This window comes from Pteropus vampyrus, unplaced genomic scaffold, assembly GCF_000151845.1.
Source record: "Pteropus vampyrus isolate Shadow unplaced genomic scaffold, Pvam_2.0 Scaffold297, whole genome shotgun sequence".
Taxonomy (NCBI): domain Eukaryota; kingdom Metazoa; phylum Chordata; class Mammalia; order Chiroptera; family Pteropodidae; genus Pteropus; species Pteropus vampyrus.
The window spans coordinates 1,640,497-1,664,200 of NW_011889078.1; the positions used below are offsets into that span (position 1 = coordinate 1,640,497).

Genomic DNA, 23,704 nt, shown 5'->3' on the forward strand with positions numbered 1-23,704 from the left:
CCAGAGTACTTAATTTGGGATCTAGGATGAGACTGAAAAAGATGAAAAGGACCCAATTCTGACATAAATATATATGGTTCATGAATGGCTTTGCATAACAAATTTAAAAAGTTCTTCCTAAAGTATTTCATAAGCTAAGGAACGGTACTGAAAAGTAGCTATCAAAAAGAACAAAAGATTTTATGGTGAAAAATAAAGATGGGAAGACTGGTTAGAGCACTAACACAGCAAGAAGTAAAACTGAAGAAGAGGAAAGTAAACATGAGAAAAATAAGCAAAATATAATCTTAGTAACTTGGTACACTAATAAATATGGCAGTAGAATGAAAGAAGACATAAGAATTTTGGAACTATTTCAGGTTTCTAGCTTGGATAGTTGGATAGTAGTTCTATTCGATGAAATGAAGAATGAAGGGTTAACATCTGGTTTCTCGGGTACCTATCGGATAATCATGCAGTGTCTATGAAAGTGTCAATGTTTATTAGACACAACAATAAGAAAGGTCAAAAGCTCAGAAGAGATTTGACTGGGTATACAGATTTGGGAGTCATTAATGTTTGATGGTATTTGAAGCCACAGATTTAAATGAAGTTATCCAGAAAAAAAAGCTTAATAAGAACAGAAAGTCTGGGTATACAAACATTTAGTTGGCTAAGAATAAGGGAAAACATAGGAAATTAAAAAGAAGGAACTTGAGAAATTAGAGAGGCAAATGATAGCAGAGAGTGGTATCACAGAAGTAAAGAGTTTCAAAATGGAATAAAATAGTGTCCCACATTTGCAAAAGATCAAGATTGAACAAAAAAGGTCTTTTAAATATATTTGTGACAGCAGTTTCAAGGGAACATCAAAATGGAAAACAGACTAGACAGGTAAGAAATGCATAAAGACGACTATGGAAATAAACTATTCTTAGAGAAAGGTGAGAAGAGACAATATAAATCCAAGCAATGGGATCAGGCATATCTGAGAGAAATACTATGCAACTAAATATCAAGGTAAAGTGAGAGGACAAACACATGGGGATTGACTTGAGAGGTGGAATATAAGATGACTGTTGGATCATGGAATATTCCAGGGCTAGGGTAGTTCTACGTAACAACAAGATCAAGGGGCTGACCACACTTCTCTGGGTTTACTGAAATGAAGGTAGAAATGTCTAGAGTTGAGAAAGTTGGGTAACTGTAAATACCCAGGACATCAGGAGCACAGAAGTACCAGTTTTCAAAACATAAAGGAGAATAGATAAAAGACAATAAATAAGATTTGCCACAGTACTTCTAATACAACAAAGATTTCAAACACCAAAAAGGTGCCTCAAAAATTAAAGGTAGGATTTGGCAAGCCATTTCTGAAGTTTCAGATAACCAGTTAAATTCCTTCTTTAAACCAGTCACACTTTCACTTAAAACCAAATACGTGAATTTTGCAGTGATGGGCATGGGAGTGTCTACAGTATGAACTCTATATTGCTTTTGTTCTGGCCTTCAAAGAATGCAGTCTTTAGAACATTCTACCCCACAAATAAAAAAACATCAGCCTGAGGAATGTTCAGATCAACATTCAGAGGAAACAAACTTTAAAAAAATTGAAGCATCTAACAAAGCATAAAAAAAAGCAACATGAAAACTATACACATTATCCCACTACCATTAAATAATTTTTCACTTGCAAAGTGACTGAATATAAGCACATCACATCTAGATCCTTAAAGCTCAAAATAAACCATTACTCACTGTCTTAATAGCTGTCTGCCTTGCTTCCAGGTTAACTGGCTATTCTGAGGCGCTGTGGGAACGTCTGTGTCTTTGGTTTCTTCTAAAAATTAACACAAACAAACAACAACATCAAAAAGAAAGTTTCATACACATTATTTCGACTATCGAAAATACTGCCAAAGTTCTTTAAAGGATAAGTTCGCACAAAAATAAACCTAAATATTTTATTAAAAAACAGAAGAAAATTAACTTATTATTTACTGTGGGTCATTCATTTTAAGTGTGTTTATCCCAATAGCCCAAACACTTAGGTACTACCCCCCCTTGTTTTAAAATTGGGAGAAGTCAAGTGTACATTAACTATTACCACCACGGATTCAAAAACCAAAAGCCCAGGGTTTGAACTGAAAAATTATTAAATTTTTTTTTAACTATCAAAATTCTGCTAAGTTGAATACTTTTGACCTCAAAAAGCTATGTTTAACATTTAAATGAGTGATTCACATTCAATATCTGTTAAGAAATTAGGCATATATAAAACTATTAAATAAGCTAATTTTGAGTTGCAACCAGTAGACTCTAAGTCTGTATCACAAGACTTCACATAATCAATTTCATTTTTAGAACTAAAAGTTAAAGCATAAAATAGTTTTTACTACAGGTAAAAAGTCACTTTTTATTCTCAGGTAACAAAGTGTACGAATTAAAGAAGAGTTTAGTAAATCGTATAATTTCAAGTGGGTTAAACTCTCAATAAGTATCCCTAGACTGAAATTTAAATTTATTGGCACGAATGCTGTTATAGATCTATTTTCCCATGAATTCGAAATAAAGATAAAGCATAAAGGGCCATTAAAGATCAGTCCTCATACTGAATGTTGAGAATTTAAAATGGCTCACAGTTGTAAGGCTCTTAGACTCAAGTCACATGAAAAAATACCTAATTCAAATATTCTCTGCAGGTATTACTTCTCTAACCCTAACCTAATGATCCTATTATTAATATCTTCTTATTCTTCCCCTGAATACAGGAATTTCTATAATTTCTAGAATTATTTCATTCTAATAGTCCCTCTATTTTTCTATTTATACCATTTTATTTTTTAATCATACATAATCATTGAAGAAAAAAGGACATAAAAAAAATACAACTGCCCAAAATCCTATCACTAAAGTATTTAAGTTTATCATTCCATATTTTCCGTCTAAAAATATATATGTAAGCTTCTCTCCTCCTTTAAAAAAATAGGCCATTGTGTATATGCACTATAAGCTGCTTTTGAAAAAGTATCTTGAACATTCCATGGCAATAAAAAGATTAACATCATATAAAATGATTACATAATATTCCATAGAAAGTATATACCTATTTAATTTAACCAGTCCCCTAATGTTGAAATTAGTTTCCATTATCCACTATTATAAATAATGCTGCTAAGGACATCCTTGAAGTACATCGTAAGCATACGGCTCAATGAATTTTTGAACACACTCATGTAACCAGTACCTAGATGAAGAAACAAAACATTATCAGCATCCCAAAAGCTTTCCTGGTGTTCTTTTCCAGTCACTAGATATTCCCAGAAGGGCATATCAACACTATCCTGAATTCTAAAAACTAGATTAATTTTTAAATTTCATAACAATAAATCATTTATATCAATTTTCAATTTTATGTGAGCCATCCATGTTGTCGTTTATTTAGTTTGTTCACTTTTGTTGCGAAATAGCAACAAAATTCCATTATGCTAGAATGTCACAATATATTTATCTATTCTAATGCTGAAGGATGTTTGAGTTGTTTCTCGTTTTTAACTATTAAAAGTAATGATACAAGTCTTATGATGAACATATGTAAGCAATTTAGGGAGTGGAATATCTGGGAAAGGAATTACTGGGTCACAGGGTATGCTATGTTCCCTTTAGTAATACCACTGACAAATGACTTCAAGAGCAGTTCTATCAATTTACAATTCCAACACCAGTAAGTCTACAAATTCTGCTTGTACGTGTTCCACTCCTCGCCAACACTTGACTTTTTCTTTTACATTTTAGCCATTCTCACAGGTGTCAAACTACATTGCACCATGGCTTTAAGTTTTATTTCCTCAATAACTGATAAAATTGAGCATCATTTCATATGCTTATTGGCCATTTGGATGTTCTATTTTATAAGGTGCCTTTTCAATTCTTTTGCCCATTTTTCTACTGTTACAGGTTTTTTCTCCCTAAATGTAGGGAAAAAGAGCGCTTTACATATTTTGATATAACCTTTTTTACAAGGTTAAGTTTACATTATATATATTGGGGTTATTGAGACGGGAGTATAAAAATATGCATCTCTTGTACTTCTTCCAAATCAATATTTTGCATTTTTTTTTGACATTTTTTACATTTAGTCCTATAAAGGGCAATACTGATTCATTTAATGTTTATCTCTATCTACACACTTTGATGTAAATGATTTTATGTGGTGTTTGCATGTATTTTTGCCGATCCCTTTGTTTTTTTCTCACTAAACATTCTGAATAGCTTTTCTACCTCTGTAAAAACGATCTACTTTGTTATTATTGTGTCTCCTAAAAATAAAATACTTGATGTTATTTTATTCATCAATTTGATGAAGTTTTAATAGTTAAGTTTAAAACAAGTCTATTTTTATCTGACTTCAGTTGTGGGTAGAGAGATTTATCTGCTAATTATTTTGCTTTGTACAAACTGTTGCACTAAAAACAGCTAGCCAATTGTGACTATGGCTCTGGGAACAATGTGCCTGCAATTAGGCTCCTTCCTCACATTTACGCAGACTATTTGAGGGACAGCCCTTGAGTTCTAGAAAGTGATGGTTTATTTTGTGAATATTCTAGCCATATTTGAAAGTGGAGAAGACCCAAAAATAAATCAACTGCAGGCTGTATGTATAGAGTGTCTCTGCCTAGTTCTACTTAACATCAAACTAAAAACAAATTAACTAAATTTTTAAAATTTACTATAATACCTAAATTTAAAAGAATCCTTACATAAGTTTTATTGTCCCTACCATATATGCTTTTACTCTTTAGATATGGAAACAGCTATAGAAGGATAAGAAAAATTGTATATCCGAATAAAGACATCTTTTTCTCGTCTTAGTAACTAGCATCCAAGATCAGGAAAGAATTCAATTTGTACCATCAAAATGTGCATATAAATGGGTTTTAAATATATCTGAGAAACTGCTAGTAATATTTCCAAATATTATATAAATCAAACCATTCCTTACTTATTAGACTTTTAGACTACTCAAATTGTAATTATACGGAACCCTACAGTAAACATTAAACTGTTAGCTCTTTCCTATATCCAGCCCTCTCTTCTCTGCATAATTGTTCATCAGATACTACTCTCAGATTCACTATCTGTTTAGAAATGAACAAGGCCAATGTGAGATAACTGTTTCCTTCTTATTCCTTACTTAGCTGCCAGTATAGTTTCCTAATTCAATTAAATACCCAATTTCTTTAGTATTAAAATGAGTTAACCAAAGCCTCTCTAGATAAAAATAACTTTTTAATAAAAAAACAAAGCCTATATAAGATGGGAAAAGAACTGTCTACAGGTGGAGGAAGAGTTATTTATTACTTCATTACCTTCCATCTCTTAATTGCTACCGAAAATGTATCCAATTTTACATAGGTCTTGATACAAGGAAAATAGGACAAAACATCTCAAGATTGAGATGTAGATAAAACTACTTACTTTTATTTATTTATTATTTTCCCCAAAATTTTAGACGGTAGTACAACAGTCAATCATCTGACTAACCAATGCAACTAAGGTAAAATGGGGGGAAAGAGAACATGTCTGTTAAATAAAAATGAGTTTAAACCAGTTTTTCTTGAAGGAGGGGGCCATAAATAAGAATAGAGTTTACCTGATTCAAAGGTTGGCATTTTCAAATCACCTTGGTTCAGTTCTGTGCCATATTTTAATTTGTGATACTTGGCCCTGAAAATTTAAAAATAAATTGTTGAAAGAAAAAATTTTTCTTTTTCTACACAGTTAAGTAAATACTGGTATGTTTCTCCAATAACTAAAACATGGTATGAATCTCTGTTTCTTTAAACTTTATTTGCAAAAGAAGTTGGAGAAAAAATGTACTGCTCTAAAAGGAAAAAAAAGGTAAATTATCCAACTAACATATATACCCAGTTAATGAAAAAATTTTCCTGTTTTTAAAAAATTCCAAAACTTAGATTTTACTACAAAAAGTTATTTCAATTTAAAGATTTTAATCTCTCTTTCTTTTCTCATATGAGAATCAAATCAAAATATCACCTTGCATTTTGAGCACAGTTTTGTATCTTTCAAAGAGCTTTCAAATACATTGTACAATGATATAAAAGAGAGAGATAATGTCTTAATTTATTTTATTCATATAATAAAATGAGACATACATACCTTTCTTGTTTTAATGCATACTCTAACATCTTTATTCTTCTTACTAAATCCTTCTTCAAATTTTCTTGACCTTTTCTTTCTCCTTGCAAAAATGCTATTCGGGCCTAAAAATATAAATGGTCCACTTATTTTCATTTTTTCTTAACTATACATAGGAAACTGAAAAAAGGAAAATGATAAAGGTAAACTTCTACACTTTTATTTATCACAGCAAGACTTAAAATTTACAAAACTAGTTGATCAAACTTTGTCAGATAACACGAGCACTTTAAAAATAAAGATAACTACAAATTAACTACTTGCTTATAGTCCTTAAGGTCACTAAGATTAATAAATTTACATAATCTTGAAGAAAATTTTATACATAAAAATTGTATCTAATTCCTAACACATCAGAAGGAACTGAAAAGTAATATTATATTCACAAGCAGATATATATTTCCCCCAAAATGAGATGTTTCAATAAACAGTAATACCTCAAAAGCATTTATTTCATGGAATACTTAAAAATTTATGATCTTTTCCATTATACCCACCCCATTCCAAACTGTTTCAATTCTTGAAACAACAAAGCCATAGTACTGCTAATACAGCAGTACTCTACAAATCTGAAAGGGATATGTTCCAAAATCCCTAGCAGATGCCTGAAATCTGGGATAGTACTAAACCCTATATATACTATGTCCTTTCCTATACATACCTATGATAAAGTTTAATTTATAAATTAGGCACAGTAGACATCAAAAACAACTAATAGTAAAAAAGAACAATTATAACAATGTAATGTAATAAAAGTTATGTGAATATGGTCTGTCTCTGATAAACGACATGGCTACTAAGTGACTTTACAGGCAGGTAGCATATACATCATGGATACCCTGGACGAAGGGATGATTCACATCCTGAGCAGGAAGGTGCAAAATAGTTGGAGATTTTATGATGCTACTCAGAACGGAGTGCAATTTAAAACTTATGAATCGCTTATTTCTGACATTTTCCATTTAGTATTTTTAGACTAAAGTTGATCATTAAGTAATATTCCATTGTACATATGTACCAAGGACACTTTGGTTGTTTCCATGTGTTGGCCACCATGAACAATGGTGCTATGAGCATCAGGTTGCATATATCTTGCAGATAAATGTTTTCAAGTTTTTTGGGTAAATACCCAAAAGAGGGATTGCTGCATCATATGGTAATTTTATTCTTAATTTTTTGAGAAACCTCCATACTGTTTTCCATAGTGGCTTTACCAATTTACATAAAACTGGAAGCAACGAATAAACATGACAGACTCATGGACACGGACAGTGGATTAATGGTTACCACAAGCGAGGGGGGCAGAGAAGGTAGAAAGGGGTAAAGGGGGTCAAATACTTGGTGACAGAAGGAAATTTAACTTTGGGTGGTGAATATACAATGCAATATACATATGACATATTACTGAATTGTATACTTGAAACCTATTTGATCTCATTAACCAATGCCACTCCAATAAATTTAATAGAAAAAGGGGGGAAAAATCAACAAATTACAGGAAAAAAAAAGCTGATTCTTTGAAATAAATCAGTAAAATTAACTTCTAAGTAAACTAACCAAGAAAAGGCACAAATTAATAACAAATGTGAAAGAAGAGTCATTAGTAAAGATCCTATAGATACTGTTTAGATAATAAAGGAATATTATGAACTCTATGTCCACAAACTTTTTTAAATTTACTGAGGTAACACTGGTTAATAACATTAAACTTTAGGTGTTCAACATTATAATTAGATATCTATATATTCTATTGCATGCTCACCACCAAAGATCCAGCTTCTTCCAATATCATATATTTGACAATTTTTTTTTAAAAATTATAGTTGACATACAGTATTGTATTAGTTTCAGGTGTACAACATAGTGATTTGACATTTACATATACATTATGAAGTGATCACCATAGGTTTAGTAACTATCTGTTGCCATATAAAGTTATTACAATATTATTGACTATATTCCCTATGCTGAACATTAAATCCCCATGACTTACTTTATAATTGGATATTTGTACCTTTATTTCCCTTCGTCTTTTTTTGCTCTTCCCCTACCTCACCTCCCCTCTGGCAACCATTAGTTTGTTTTCTGTGTCTACGAGTCTGTTTCTGCTTTGTTCATTTATTTTGCTTTTTTAGATTCCACATATAAGTGAAAACATACTGTATTTGTCTTTCTCTGACTTATTTCACTTAGTGTAATACCCTCTAGGTCCATCCCTGTTTTTTGGCAAATGTCAAGACTTCATTCTTTTTTTTTATGGCTGAGTAATATCCGTGTGTGTGTGTGTGTGTGTGTGTGTGTGTGTGTGTGTGTGTGTGTGTGTGTGCATATACTTCTACGTCTTTTTTATCCATTAACCTATCAATAGGTACTTAAGTGCTTCCATATCATGGCTATTTTAAGTAATGCTTCAGTGAATACAGGGGTGTATATATATTTTTGAATTAGTGTTTTCGATTTATTTGGATAAATACCCAGAAGTAGAATTGCTATGTAATATGGTAGTTCTACGTTTCTGAGGAATCTATGCCCACAAATTTGGTAACTCAGATGAAATGGACTAATTACTTGGAAGATACAATCTACCAAAATTCACACAGGAGAAACAGATCATTTGAATAGCCCTCTATTAAAGAAACTGAACCAATAATTAATAATTTTCCAAACCAGAAGGCACTAGGCCCTGATGGGTTCACTGGTGAATTCTACCAAACATCTAAGGAAGAAATGATACCAATTCTCTACATCTATTTAGGAAATAGAAGCAGAGGGTACACTTGCTAATGTAAGTCAGCATGACCCTAATACCAAAACTAGATATCACAAGAAAGGAAAACCACCGACCAACATCTCTCATGAACACAGATGTGAAAATCTTCCACAAAATATTAACAAATTGAATCTAACACACTCCCTCTCTCTCTCTACACACACACACACACACACACACACACACACACCCGTCTGTGCGTGCACGTACATGTGAAGAGAGAGAATATTACATAACAAGTAAGAGTTATTTCAGGTTATTTCAGGTATGCAAGGCTGGCTCAACATCTCAAAGTCTGTTAATGTAATCAATATCATTAACTGGCTAAATAGGTTAAAAAAGAAAAAGCATATGACCATATTAAGATTCAGAAAAAGCATCTGACAAACTCGAACACCATGACAAAACCCCTCAGCAATCTAATAATAGGAACATTTGCAACTTGATAAAGGTCATCTACCAAAAACCTACTGCTAAGTATCCTATTTAATAGAAACTAGATGCTTTCCCTCCTAATATTGGGAACAAGGAAAGGATGGCCCCTTTCCCCACTCTTACTCAACATCACACTCAAAGTCCTAGCTAATGCAACAGTCAAGAAGAACATTTTAACTGGAATGATACACAGAGGATTAGCATGGCCCCTGTACAAGGATGTTACATAAATCTGTGAAGTGCTCCATTAAAAAAAAGAGAAAGAAATTTAAAGTATACAGATTGAGAGGGAAGAAATAAGACTGTCTGCAGATGGCACAACTGTCTACATAGAAAATTCTAAAGAATTAACAACATCATCAACAACAACAACAATAAAAAAACTCCTGGATCTAATAAGCAATTATAGCAAGGTTGTAAGATACAAGATTAATATACAAAAGTTAACTGCCTTCCTATATATCAGCAATGAATAACTGGAATTTGAAAGTGAAACTAAAAATACATTTATATTAGAAAATACCATTATATTAGAACTAAAAAAATGTAGATATAAAGCTAACAAAAGATGCACAAGGATCTATAAGGAAATATACAAAAAAAAAATCTGCTGAAAGAAATCAAAGATCTAAATAAGCGATATTCCATGTATGTATATTACATGGATAGAAAGACTTGGTACTTTGAGATGTCAAGTCTTCCCAACTTGATCTGTAGATTCAATGCAATCCCAAGGAAAAGCCCAGCAACAAAAATACCAATTATTTTGTGGATATGGAAAAATTGATTCTACACTTTATGCAAAAGGCAAAAGACCCAGAATAGCCAACATAATATGGAAGAGCAACAAAGTCAGAAGATTGACACTGCCAGACTTAAAGACTTACTCACTGTATCTATGTAGCTGTCTCTCTCTCCCTACCTCTCCCCATATATAAAATACATACATTTAAACTATACTATGTGCATATATATATATACATTAAAATATATAATATATATTAAATGTACAGTACAAAACTATTAAACTTCTAGAAGATAACACAGGAGAAAATCTAGGTCACCTTAGGTTTGGGGATGAGTTTCTAAATACAAAAACCAAAAGCATGAAAAAAATTGATAAACTGGATTTTATTAAAATTGAAAACACTTGTTTTCTGGAAAAGACACTATTAAAAGAATGAAAATACACACCAGACTGGGAGAAAATATTTCCAAAATACCAAAGAATTCTTAAAACAACTATTAATATCCAACTCATATTAACAACCCAATTTTTAAAAAGGCAAAAGATATGGACACCTCGCCAAAGAGATATGGATGGCAAATTAAGCGTATAAAAATATGCTCCACAAAATCACTGTTATCAGGAAAATGCAAATTAAAACGATGAGATACCACTGCACATCCATTAGAATGGCTGAAATTCAAAACGCTGACCAAGATGCGAAATAACACTGTCATTCATATCTGGGGAAATGCAAAATAGTACAGCCACTTTAGAATACTCTTTGGCAGTTTATTACAAACTAAACATACTCTTACCATAAGATCCAGCAATCAAGCTCTTTGGTACCTATATAAATTAACCGAAAATCCGTGTCCAAAAAAATCTGTACCTGAATGTTCCAATCTGCCTTATTCATAACTGCCAAAACTTGGAATTGACCAAGATATCCTTCGATAGATCAATGGTTAAACAATCTGTGGTATATTCATACGTGGGACTATGATTCATTAATGAAAAGGAACGATCTATCAAGCCATGAAAAGACAAGGAGGAAACTTAAATGTATATTCCTAAATGAAAGAAGCCAGTCTGAAAAATTTACATACTGCATGATTCAAACTATAAGACATTCTAGAAAAGGCAAAACTACAGACAGCAAAATACACCAGTAGTGGCCACAAATTTGGGGGTAAGGAAGACAAACAGGTGAGCGTAGGGAATTTTTAGAGGTGGTGAAACTACATATTCTGTATGATATTGTGGACCCATAATATTATGCTTTGTCAAAACCCATAAACGAGTACAACACAGAACAAACCTTAAATTATGCACTTTATCCAAAAGAATTGAAAGCAGGGTCTTGAAGAGGTATCTGCACATCCATATTCATAGCAGCCCTATTCACAACAGCCAAGAGGTAGAAGCAACCCAACTATCCATCAGTGGATGAATGGATCAACAAAATGTGGTATATACATACAAAAAAAAAAAAAAATTATTCGGCCTTAAAAAGCAAGGAAATCCTGTCACATGCTACAATAACATGCTATATCAAATAAGGCAGTCACAAAAAGTCAACTACTACATGAATCCACTTCTATGAGGTCTCAAAAGTGGTCAAATTGATAGAAACAGAAAGCAGAATGGTGGTTACTAGGGAGGTAGAGGTGAGGAATTGATGTTTTTAATGGGTTTAATGTTTCAGATTTGCGAGATTAAAAAGTTCTGGAGATTTGTTTCACAACAATGTGACTATACATTACACTACTAATTGTACACCTAAACATGGTTAAGATGGTAAATGCTTTTTAATGCAATTTTTTAAAAAGTATTTTTAAAAAATTAAGTTTTTTTTTAAGAAAGGCAAACTACATGGAAGATATTTGCAAAACATATAGCGGAGGATGGGCTCATAAATATAATTTCTATCTACTCTTCAAAATGATAAACCGCCTAATAAAAACAGACAGCCTGATGAAAATATTGTAAAAAGACTTACACTACCAGATCACAAGGTATTGAAATGGCCAATCAAGATATAAAACAGTTCTTAACCTAAAAGTATTCAGAGAAGTAAAATTAAAAATACAATATAGTAACAATACCAGATTGGCTAAAAAAAAAAAATTTAACAGCACTATTTGTTGAGGAAGATATGAATCAACCTATAGTCTCATAAACAACTTACGGGCCATAAACTGGTATAGCCTCTTTGGAAAAGTTTTGCATTATCTATTAAAGTTGAAGATACATTAAAACCAAAAAATTGCTAGACATATATCCAAAAGAAATGCGTGTATGGATGTGCATACTAGGAGACATAATAAAATATTCACAGGACCATTTTTTATAGTAGCCAAGGACTGCAATCTAAATATCCATCAATTAAAAAACATAAATTGTGGTATATGAGTACAATGAAATCCTACACAGTACAGAAAATAAATGACAGCTACACACAATGCAGATGAACCAAGATAATGTTAGGAAAAAAGCAAGACATGAGACAACATGTATATGATTCCATTTACAGAGTGCTCACTATTAAGCAAAAACTAAACTAATGAGCAATGCACACCTAGATAACAAAGAAACAATTCTACAAAATGTCAGAATACTGGTTATCCTTATGTGAGAAGGAGGCAGTGTCATTTGAAAGGGGCAGGTTGTAAGGCTTCTGGGGTGTTGGCAATGCTCTATTATCTTGACCTCTCCAAGACTGATATAATGGTTGTTCTCTTTATAACTGGTTAAACTGTGTGATTATGTTTTATACACTTTTTGTATATTAATTATATTTCACAATTTTAAAATGTTTAAAAAATTAATCTCGCTCTTAAGGGTTAGAAATAAGGAGTACATTTTATTATAAAGATAAAGTCAAAGATCTAGGTCCTTAATTACGAGGAATAAAACATTCTACAATAAAATATGCAGTAACTTCAGTAACGGAAGAACTTTAAGAACGACATTTTTTAATTTTTTTTTTATTGCAAAACTCAACTAATTTTAACATGTTCCTAATTATTTGACTTCAAGGGTATAAAAGTACATAGATAATTAACCTGAAATTCATTATTACAAATATACTGTACAAGCAAAAATGAACTTTTATAAATGTTTCCATATCCAATCTCAGTTAATTTGGAGTAAAAAATCTTATTACTGATTTTTAAGATAATATCTCTTCTTTTGAACATAGGTGAAGGTATTCACTGGCCCTTATTTTATTTATCTCTTGAGTTTATTCAACAATCAGGATGTGGTTATAACATGACAATCTAAAAAAATTAGTTAATATTGACAACAGGTAACTTTTAACAGCAAATGTCTCCAGTGCAAAATGATCAACACTAATTCAGCTAATATCAGTCTAAAGTTATTTCACAATTACTGGTTTCCGATATTTCTGAAATAAGATTATCTCGCTTAAAACAACAAAATAAATTACTTAATAAAATGTTTTACTGTAAGTTTTCTTATTTTAAACAAAATTTAAACTAAACACAAACACTAGCTATAAATGAATTTTATTTAATGATTTTAAGACATTCTTTAGAACTATTGGAAAACTGAGATATTTAAAAACTACACCACCACTGGAGAACTTTAACATCCAAGGAATTAACAAAATTGTGTTAAATATTTTAGGTTTGGAAGGAAAGTAAAGGAAAAATCAGGTTATAACAACCAATAAATAAATTCTTAACACCACTATTTAAAGTAGTGGGCTATCAATAAATGTTAGTATCCTCTCCCCTTAATGGTCAACTGAAATTATACACGTGATTCTATTCCAAGCACTTAAATACTTCAGGTAAAGCAAGGTTCAGCTGTAAATAATTTAAACTATAAGTATATAGAGTCAACCAGCTCACTGGCATTTTATATAAAACATAAAATACCCAAAAAAAATCCGTATCACACAAAGGTTTGAAAACCTAGCTAAGAGAATCATCAAGGAGCTTAGATTTTAAACTCATACACACACTTAGCCTCATAATTTAGTGTGCTGAGGCACACTGCATGGAAATCTGTATAAACATCTAGTAATACAATCAGTTCCCCACTTAAAGTGCATGCAAAAGGCATACTCCTTTCAAGAAGAATAAAAAGCTTGCTTAAATATATAGCCTATAAATATTTTCATTTTCCAATTTTATACCTAGCTAAGAATTCCAGGGAAAAGAGAAACACTAACAAAATACTAAGATTTCCAGAGGCAAATAAAATCTCTATTATTGGTATGAGAAAGGCTCTTTCCTTTCCATCTGGGTGAAGCCATCAGGTAAGCCAAGATGAGCACTTACAAGTACTTCCAGGAGCTATGGAGGAAAAAGCAGTCTGAAGCAATGTGCTTTCTTCTCAGGGTGCTCTGCTGGCACTACCGCTAGCTCTCTGTGATCCACAGGACCCTATACCCCACCCAGCCCAATAAAATGTGCAGGCTGGGATAAAAGGCCAAGTAAAGTTATGTCATATATCGGATTCATGTGCCTACGGTGGCCACAAACGCCCAGTTCCTAAGGGTGCGATCTATGGCAAGCCTGTCCGTCATGGTGTTAACCAGATAAAGTATGCTTGAAGCCTTCGGTCTGTTGCTGAGGAGCAAGCTGGACGCCACTGTGGGGCTCCAAGAGTCCTGAATTCTTACTGAATTGGTGAAGATTCCACATACAAATTCTTTGAGGTTAACCTCATTGATCCATCCCATAAAGCTATCAGATGGAATCCTGACACCCAACCAGTCCACAAGCACAGAAGATGCGAAGGCGGATGTCTGCAGGCCACAAGAGCCGTGGCCTCGGAAAGGGCCCCAAGTTCCACCACATTATTGGTGGTTCTCGCCTCGTAGCTTGGAGAAGACGCCATACTTTCCAGCTCCATCGCTAATGTAAGTAACGTTTGTTAAAATTCTTACTTAATAAACAATTTAGGGCAGTCATGTCTATTTAAAAGTGTTGTCTGTTAAAACTAGTTGTCTGCAGATTTTTTCATGAATGAACTGTCAAATTATGAAAGTGCAATAATGTTTGAAGACTAAGTGATGGTATATCTTGTTTCTCATAAACATTTTTGTCTGCTTTATCTTATTAAGGAGTTTATATGTCAGTGTTTAAAATGCTGTTTGATATAATAGGTGTAAAATAAATTCTGTGAAAAAGGAGTACAGAACTAGTCATGTAGATTTATTGGTGTGTATGATGAAACTATAGCATTACTGGGGAAATGCAATGCTCTTCTGGTTTATCCTCAAGGAGATATTTTTTGGAGTTTGGCAAGCACAAATATTTTAAATTGTGTTTTGCTTGAAAATGTGAAGGATATCCTAATCTATTCTCATGATCATATGTAGAGAAATGAAAGCTGACTAGGAGTCCCACATTTTTAGATTTAGCCTAATATTCTATTTATAAAACTACTGCTGCTGAAATGAAAAGAGTTTAAAAGAATGCCACCATTATTAGGAAAATTGAACAATCCTGTTGCAAGAGGGTTCTCCTACAAATGAAACATCCTGGTTAACCTAAATAAAATTGGTTTGGTCTCCACAGTACCACTGAAGTTCACATAAAAGAAGGTGGCTCCTGGTTCAATCCCATGACTCCATAGGATATGCAGAATACTGAATTTCATGCAGAGTTAATTACACTGGCATATATTGAAACTGATGGAAATTAAACATAAGGTAAATGAGAAAAAATTATCAGCCTTAAAGTTTGTTGTGTTAATTTGTGACCATTATGAACCCTCTAGCCACTTTAGGGGGGAAAATGTGGTTGGCTTTACTTAAAAGTACCTCATTACTTAGTCCAATCAGTCTAACAAGTCATCTTGGGTCAATCCACTTTCTCCATTATTCCCATAAGGCTATTGAGAAAAGTCATGTAGTTGGTGTCAATACAAATTCACGGTTTCTGATCTAACTTTATGCACTGTCTAGTTATTTTTCTCATCCCTGCTCAAACTACCCTCAAAATTCTTACCATTCCACAAACTTTCCATGCTTTCAGTGTGCCCACCTTAGAGCAAAGCACAACATTGTTTTCTAGGATGAATTAGTGTGTGTAGGAAACTCAGACGAGGAATTGCCCCAATTTCCAATTCTGGATTTGCTTACTTAAGAATAGGTAATTTGACCCCAATAAACTTATTAAAAAGAAAAAAAAAAGAAAAAGAATAGGTAGTTGGATTCAAAAATCTAACTGCTAGTTTCTTTCAACTAATTTTTCTCCTATTTTCTTCAGGGGTCTTAAAATGCCCAGTTAAAGGATTTCCAGAAAACATGTAGCAGACTCATAAAACCTCCTGAAACCAAAATTTTTTTCCATTCAAAAATCTTAAATCATCTATTTTGTATGTAGAGGTTGGTTCAATTAAAGGAATATCAGTTAAACTAAAAAAAAAAAAACAAAAAAAAAAAAACAAAAAAAACCCTATATTTTAGCTCTTCTATTTATAATAAAAACTAAAACAAAATTTAATAAAAATACCACCACCATCCTCTAAAATCACAATGTCATTTTACATAGCAATAGTTGGTTTGCTTTAAACCAACCAAATCATGTCTAAGCTAAGAATAAGTAGACTCTGTAACTTCTAATACATTTTATTGTTATTTATGTATCTTTGAAAAGAGAAGGAAGTTATTTTTGGAATATGGGTATAAATTTTTCAAAAATTGACTAAGTAGAAGAGGCATCCTTTAAATGACTTTCGGCTTTTCGTGTGTGTGTGCTGATGAGATTCTTTGGGGAACCCAATAATGAGAATGCTGACTAAATGAAAGATTACTGTATTATCAAAAAATAACAAAATGGTTTTCATAGCACTTTACAATTAAAGGGGAGGAAAAATACCTTTCTTGTGATTGGAGGGCAAACTTACGTTCTCATGACTGGCATGTTTCTTGAAACCATTTTTAAAACCCCAAGAGATATTTCAAATTTCATAATAAATATTAACAGGTTACAAATAATAAAAAATAATTCTATAAGCAAGTTTTCAAGAACAACAGCTTAGATTAATTTATTACTCTTTCTCTTAAAACTCAAAGCATTTTGAGTCATCAATTACAGCAATTACTGAACAGGAAAGCTATTTAAAATCATTACAAATCTTGAGAAAAAGACTTAGCTAGGTAGTATAATTTTCAGCAGATGTCCAAATTTCTCTACCAAAACCCTTTAGGCCAGATATGTTCTGGAAATTATTAGTAAAGCGTATATACCACATATTACATAACACCCCATCCAATGCAAATTGTGGCAATAACAAAATCAAACAAATACAACAAAATATATGAGTTTTCAGTAAATGGGATAAACCTGAAACTTCAGATAAGGTTTCTGCCATCAAATGGTTAACAAAAACCTTTTGATTTTCATAACTTTTGGACTTGAGAATTGTAAATGAAAAGTTACTGTAAATAGTAACTATCACAAATATTTGTCAAGTATACTACGTGCCAAACAGTTTTAAGTATTTAAGTGTACGCACTTACTTATTCCTCATAATGATCCAATGAGTTGGTATTATTTCCCCCACTTTACAGAAGAGACAAAAGGGGTACAAAGAGGTAAAGTAACTTGGTCACTATCACAAGAACAGCAGTGGAGGCACTAAGACGTGAAGACTTGAATAGGTCTATCTCACTCCAGAGACCTTCTGCTCACCAAATCTATAAACTATAAAGCTGCTAAAAAGAATGGGGAGAGAAAATCAGCTAGAGAGATAAGGGCAGGGTTGATAATCTCAGGATGCTACCAATTCCTCTCCCAAACCAAAAGCCGACATCAATAACTTTGTCTCAGAGTTAGAAAAGAATTCTTAACGTAATTTAGGCTGTAGGCAGCCATGACAAAACAATCTGAACTGGCAAGCAGGGTGAAAAATAATTTACCAGCCCAATTTCTTCCTAAGAAAATGGAATACTAAACCAAATCAACTGTCCTTGTTGTGCCACTAATTAGATATATGCTACTAGAGTATAAGTTCCATAGAAGTACAAAAATTTGTCTTTTGTTCACCTATGTATTCCTATTACCCAGGACAGAGCCTGGCATATGTAAAAACTTAATAAATACTTGTTGCTTAATAACTGAAGTCATAATTACAGTTTTTCAGTATTCTCAACTGTAAAATATGGGAATGACTATATATGCACAATCCCTTGCTGAATCTCAAACCTGGAAGTACTTAATCCATCTATGATAAATGACATTACTCTTAAAAAATGCAAAGAGGTTTTTCACATGCATAAAAGAAAAATTCACTTTGGTTCAGTGAGTATGTTTGCGATTCCAGAAATTCTGTTTATCTAATCTATGTAATAATTCAGTACATTAATGATCAAAAGCAAAAAAATAATACTTGACATTTAACGAACTTAACATGAATAAATTAAAAGAATCTTAATTTAGGAGTTAAGTGTTTATAGCTGCATTTATTGTTATAGTACTAAATCCTACCAATGTACGGTTTAACCTAGATTTTTAAATTTCCAAGGAAAACAATCTGAACACAATTCCTGATATATATTAACTAACCTTAAGAAAGTCAATGAGGCAAACAATAATTATTTTTGGAAATTCCCTTTAACAGTTCACATAAACATCATTACTTAATAAAAGTTTCCCCCAAATAGGACGTCTGATCTGGCTGATACCTATTACAGCCGTCGGCAGGGCAAGATACCCTGGATTTGAGTTCTCTGGAATTCAATACCATCTTCCCACAAGAAAGGCCTATAAAAGTTTTAAATTTACTTCTCTTCATGAAAAATCCTTAAGAAGATTTAAAACTTATAGTTGTTATGCCACTTAATTATCTTTTCAAAAAGGATGACCTCTAAATATCTAGGGAAAAAATATTCACATAATTTCTTATTAGCTCATGTTAAAACCATTCATAAATATAACAATTAAAATGAGTACACTGCTCAAACAATTTTGACAGAGGGAATTTTAATAGCTTAATTTGTTGCACTCTTTAAAAGTGAAGGATACTTTAATGATATAAATAGATGAGAGCTAGCATATAGAAATTCCTAGGATGTTTCTTTTTTATGGAACTAACTTAAACTCTTTAAAAAATGAATGCAATTCATGAAAACTTATTTATTATGTATAAAATATAATAAGAGATGATCTTTAGTACTGGCTGTTAAGTGTTTCATACACACTTATATAGGAAAATATATTAAGAAGAATCTTTCAGATCCTTACATAAACATATGTAATGCTGATCCATGTTTTGACTATTTATAGTATCACCATTAAGACACACAACACAACATGAAACTTGGTACATATTTCTACCCAATTCTCCCCCAAAAAATCCTGGCCCAATGACCCAAGGAGCTAAAAAGAAGTGATATGAGAGCATATTAGAGTGTTAGAGTACTCTAGGCAGCGTTTTCAAGGATACTGTGACTCTTAAGAGATACCACACACTTGATATTTTAACTTAACCTTTTAGAGTATATAAGAAGTGCCAGAAAATGTAACCGTAACTGTCTCCCTAAAACTGACACTGCACGAATTTCATCTGACAATACTGAAAAAGAAAGGAATTGGGATTAAAATTAAGATAATTATGATGTATCTTACCCCTGACTAATATAAGATACTAACCACAATCTAATCAGCTGCTTCAGGGTTAAGTTAGCAGTATTCCTAGGCTCCTTTTTCATCAGCCTTTGACCAGATATGGTCCTATCATCTATCATTCAACCTTGTTAAATTAAACAAGGAGGCCTTTAGACTGAGTTGGCTTTAATGCCTTAGTAACCTACATAAGCAAACCAAAACCTAAGCCTGTATGCAAATGCCTGAAAGGTTAACAAATCAAAACCTAAGGACAACTAATAACAAACAGCCAACTAGGCTTTCCCAAATAATGTAACCCCTTAAGCTATAGCCAATCAAGTAATTATGACTCACTATATTGCAATGCTCGCTTTATTACAGTGATCTGGAACCAAACGTGCTATATCTCCAAGGCATGTTTGTATATGTTTGGAGAGTAGAGAGACTGAGGAGGAGAAGAGATACAAGGGAGATAAAGCTGAAAGGTAAGCAGAAGCCAAATTGTGAAAGGGCTTATTAGAAAATACCACTAAAAATAATATCATATAGAGACACTAAAAATGTTTATGAAGAACACTTTTGGTCATTCCCGAATATAATCGTGAAGATAATAGTATAGAGAAAGCTCAACAACAACAAAATATAAGTCCTATTGTTATAACTTAAAAATATTTTTCTTGCACACAAAAATCTTCCCTTTCCTCCTTCCTTGTCTACACACACGCGTGTAAAAAATGACTGGCACATTCATTATAACTTTCATATATTTAAAGTGGGTACCTTTAGGTGGTCTAACATCAACTGCTTTAACTTAGAACTCTGGAGACACAGATTCTCAAATTTCACTAATATATAGACCTCTTTAAAAGGAAAAATGGTCCTCAGTTTCTAATATTTACATAAATTTTTACCTTAACCCTATTTAAACCTAGGCAAACATAAATCTTTAAGCAAACTCTTTATGCATACAGATCTTACATAAACATAAAACCAAATAAACTAAAAACTAAGTACAAAACTTCCAAACAAAATTCAATTTAACGAGAACACTTGAAAGAATGAATGGCTGGTTTTGCTGAATTTAAATCTCTGCTCACGACATAAAAATGGTACTCACTGCACCACCGTAAACTGCAAGTTTGGACTGCCTGTACTACTAAATGCCCCATGTCAAGACATGCAATTTTTCTGTTTCACACTATTATGAAACATTAATTCCACATGCTAGAAAATCATTTGGTCTTTACTTAACTCAAAAGCATCTTATTCATTCAGACTACCTATATTCTTTTCCTTAATATTAGTCCCCAACAACCAAACAGTGTTATTTGGCACCACCAAAAATAAATACAAATTATAACCTGAGAGTCAAGTGACAATATTCAGTTGTGATACAGATGATCCAAAACATGTTTAAGATAATTTACCATTGAAACTAAAATTCGAAATTTTTAAATTCTAGAGCACTTTCAGACCTCGTCTGAAAATCACGTTCATTGTATAATCCTGCCAGCAAATAGTGAAAACATAATTCTATTATTTGATAACTCACAGCCATCAAGGAAGAAGTTTCCAAAGCTATCTGTGAAATCATCTTCCAGGAAGGTTAAAAATAAATCAGACTGGTCAGTCCACAATAATTTCAGGGGTAATGAAAAGTTGACTTTATTATTATTACTGCTGTTGCTAATGAAGCATCTACATAGTAACACTGTTCCAAGGGCCAACAAGATGATTTTAAAGGCCATTAAATACTCTTGCTGTTCCAGAATCCTAATATTCTCTTAGAAATTATAAAAAAACTGAGTAAGGAATGTTGATAAAAGACACTAGTCTGGAGTTTAGAAACCTACATTCTAATCTTTACTTGTCACTAGCTTAATAACCCTTTATCTTTCCTCCTCTGCCTCCTCATTTGTCAAATGAGAGGGCTGAATTAGATGTCTTTCTAAGATCTGCCAACTATAAATCTCAATCCCTCTGATTAGCACCTCAGGATTCTATAATGACATTTCTGATATTAAAATGGTTAACTCATTATTTATACACATCAAAACTAAACCAGTTCAGTTGGTTTTAGAAAGAACTGTCCATCTTATTATGAATAAAACATATACAACTTGAGAGAATTTTATTTCACCGCTTTCTCATTAGTAAAACTGGTTCATTAAATAAGAAAATTACCACGATTAAAGAAAAATTAAGAAACTTTTAAAGAACTCACTTTATGTGAAAATCAACAGTCACTACAGGGGGCAGAACTGGGTTGGAACTCCTTAAAAAGTCCCATTCCCAGAGAACTGTCATTTGACATGTCTAATGGTTCCCTGGAAGACTCTAGTAGCAAAGCTGTCTTTATTTGACCTGACTCTGAGCTCATCCAGTACTAACAGCTTTTTATCTGGGTAACTTTGGTCAAAAACAATCCGAGGCATTTGCTAACACTGTGGCTGCCTGAGGTGATTGACAATATTTAGGGCAAACAATCGGATAATAAAAAAGCTTAAAAGGAAAAGCTGGGAATGAGATATCCAGGGAGACTTTGGAAAGCTCCAAGATATTCATGGAAATCTAGAAGGCTAAACTCATGTGTAACCTTTGCACATGCTCGAAAAAGACCTAAGAAGGCCCTAAACTCTCACTTCTGGCTAACCTTTACTCTCTGAATGAAAAGGAGACGACAGAGCTGTAAACTGTCTGGCTGAGTGTTAAAGCCATGTCACAACACACACACAGACACCTCAGCAAAGACTGGAAGATTTTCATGTTCCAGGCATCCAAGGAAATCTCTACCTATTCATTAGCTTAACCACTAAGCTAACTGAGCAGACTTTGGTAACCACATACAGCAAAAAAATACAGACTTTCTAGTATTAGTTCCCAAAAGTCACTAAACATAATAACAAATAGCAGCAATAAATAATTCTGAGGAGAAGGGAGAATCTAATTTCTACAGTTGCTACATTATTTAAAATGTCCAGTTTCCAACAAAAAATTATGAAGCATGAAAGAAAACAAGAAAATATGGTGTATATACCGGGTGTTAAGGTGGGGTAGGCAGTCAATATAAAACTGTCCCCTAGGAAGCTCAATATTAAACTTACTAAACTAAGACTTTAAGTCAGCTTTTTAAAATGTTAAAACTAATCAAGGAAACCATGTCTAAAAAACTGAAGGAGAGTATGAGAACAATGTCTTGCCAAAATGAGACTATCAACAACTTTATTTTTTAAAAATACAAAATAGAGATTATAAATTTGATATAGTAAATAAAATGAAAAATTCAACAGGGGGTGCAACAGTAAATATGAGCAGGCAGAAGAAACAATCAGCAAACTTGAAGATGTGTCCACTAAGATCAGCCAGTCTCAAGAACAGAAAGAATAAAGAATGAAGGAAAATGGACAGAGCCTCAGAAACCTGTAGGACATCATTAGGAATACCAACATACATGTAATGGAGAGGAGAGAAAAAAGGGGTAGAATATTTGAAAAACATTAAGATGCTCAATGAATTTCAAGGAGAGTAAATTCAAGAGATCTACACAAACAAACATCAAAATCAAACTGCCAAAAGCCAGTGAAAAAGAGAATTATCTTGATAACATATAGAAAAAAGTTACTCAACACAAAGGATCCTCCCAAAATTAACAGCCATTTTCTCATCAGAAACCATGAAGGCAGTGGGATGACATATTCAAAGTCGTGAAAGAAAAAGACTGTCTACCAAGAATTCTATATCCTTCAAAACTAAAGGAAAAATAAACATTCCCAATAAACGAAAACTGAGAAAGCTTGTTACTACTAGATTTACCCTAAAAGAAATACTAAAAGGAGCCCTCCAAGCTAAAATAAAAGGATATTGAACAGTAATTCAAATCCACATGAAAAATACAAAGCACCAGTATAGGTAACTTCACAGATAACTATAAAAAACAGTATAAATATATTTGTAACATTTTTCTCTTACCTGATTTTAAAA

The 23,704-nt window shown here is 32.6% G+C and overlaps 1 protein-coding gene and 2 pseudogenes across 6 annotated transcripts in view; 2 read left to right on the top strand and 1 right to left on the bottom strand.

The window, feature by feature from the left end:
- The window catches only part of STRN3 (striatin 3), a 76,982-nt gene that overhangs the window by 38,932 nt on the left and 14,346 nt on the right, over nucleotides 1–23,704 (bottom strand). For all 6 annotated transcript variants that reach the window (XM_011376394.2, XM_011376393.2, XM_011376395.2 and 3 more), the window contains exons 2-4: nucleotides 6,160–6,263; nucleotides 5,633–5,706; nucleotides 1,738–1,819 (exon numbers count right to left, since the gene is read on the bottom strand). In XM_011376394.2, the coding sequence (XP_011374696.1) occupies nucleotides 1,738–1,819; nucleotides 5,633–5,706; nucleotides 6,160–6,263 (260 nt within the window). The remainder of the gene's footprint in view (nucleotides 1–1,737; nucleotides 1,820–5,632; nucleotides 5,707–6,159; nucleotides 6,264–23,704) is intronic.
- Nucleotides 9,544–9,657, top strand: LOC111730019 (annotated as a pseudogene).
- LOC111730001 lies at nucleotides 13,705–17,193 on the top strand (annotated as a pseudogene).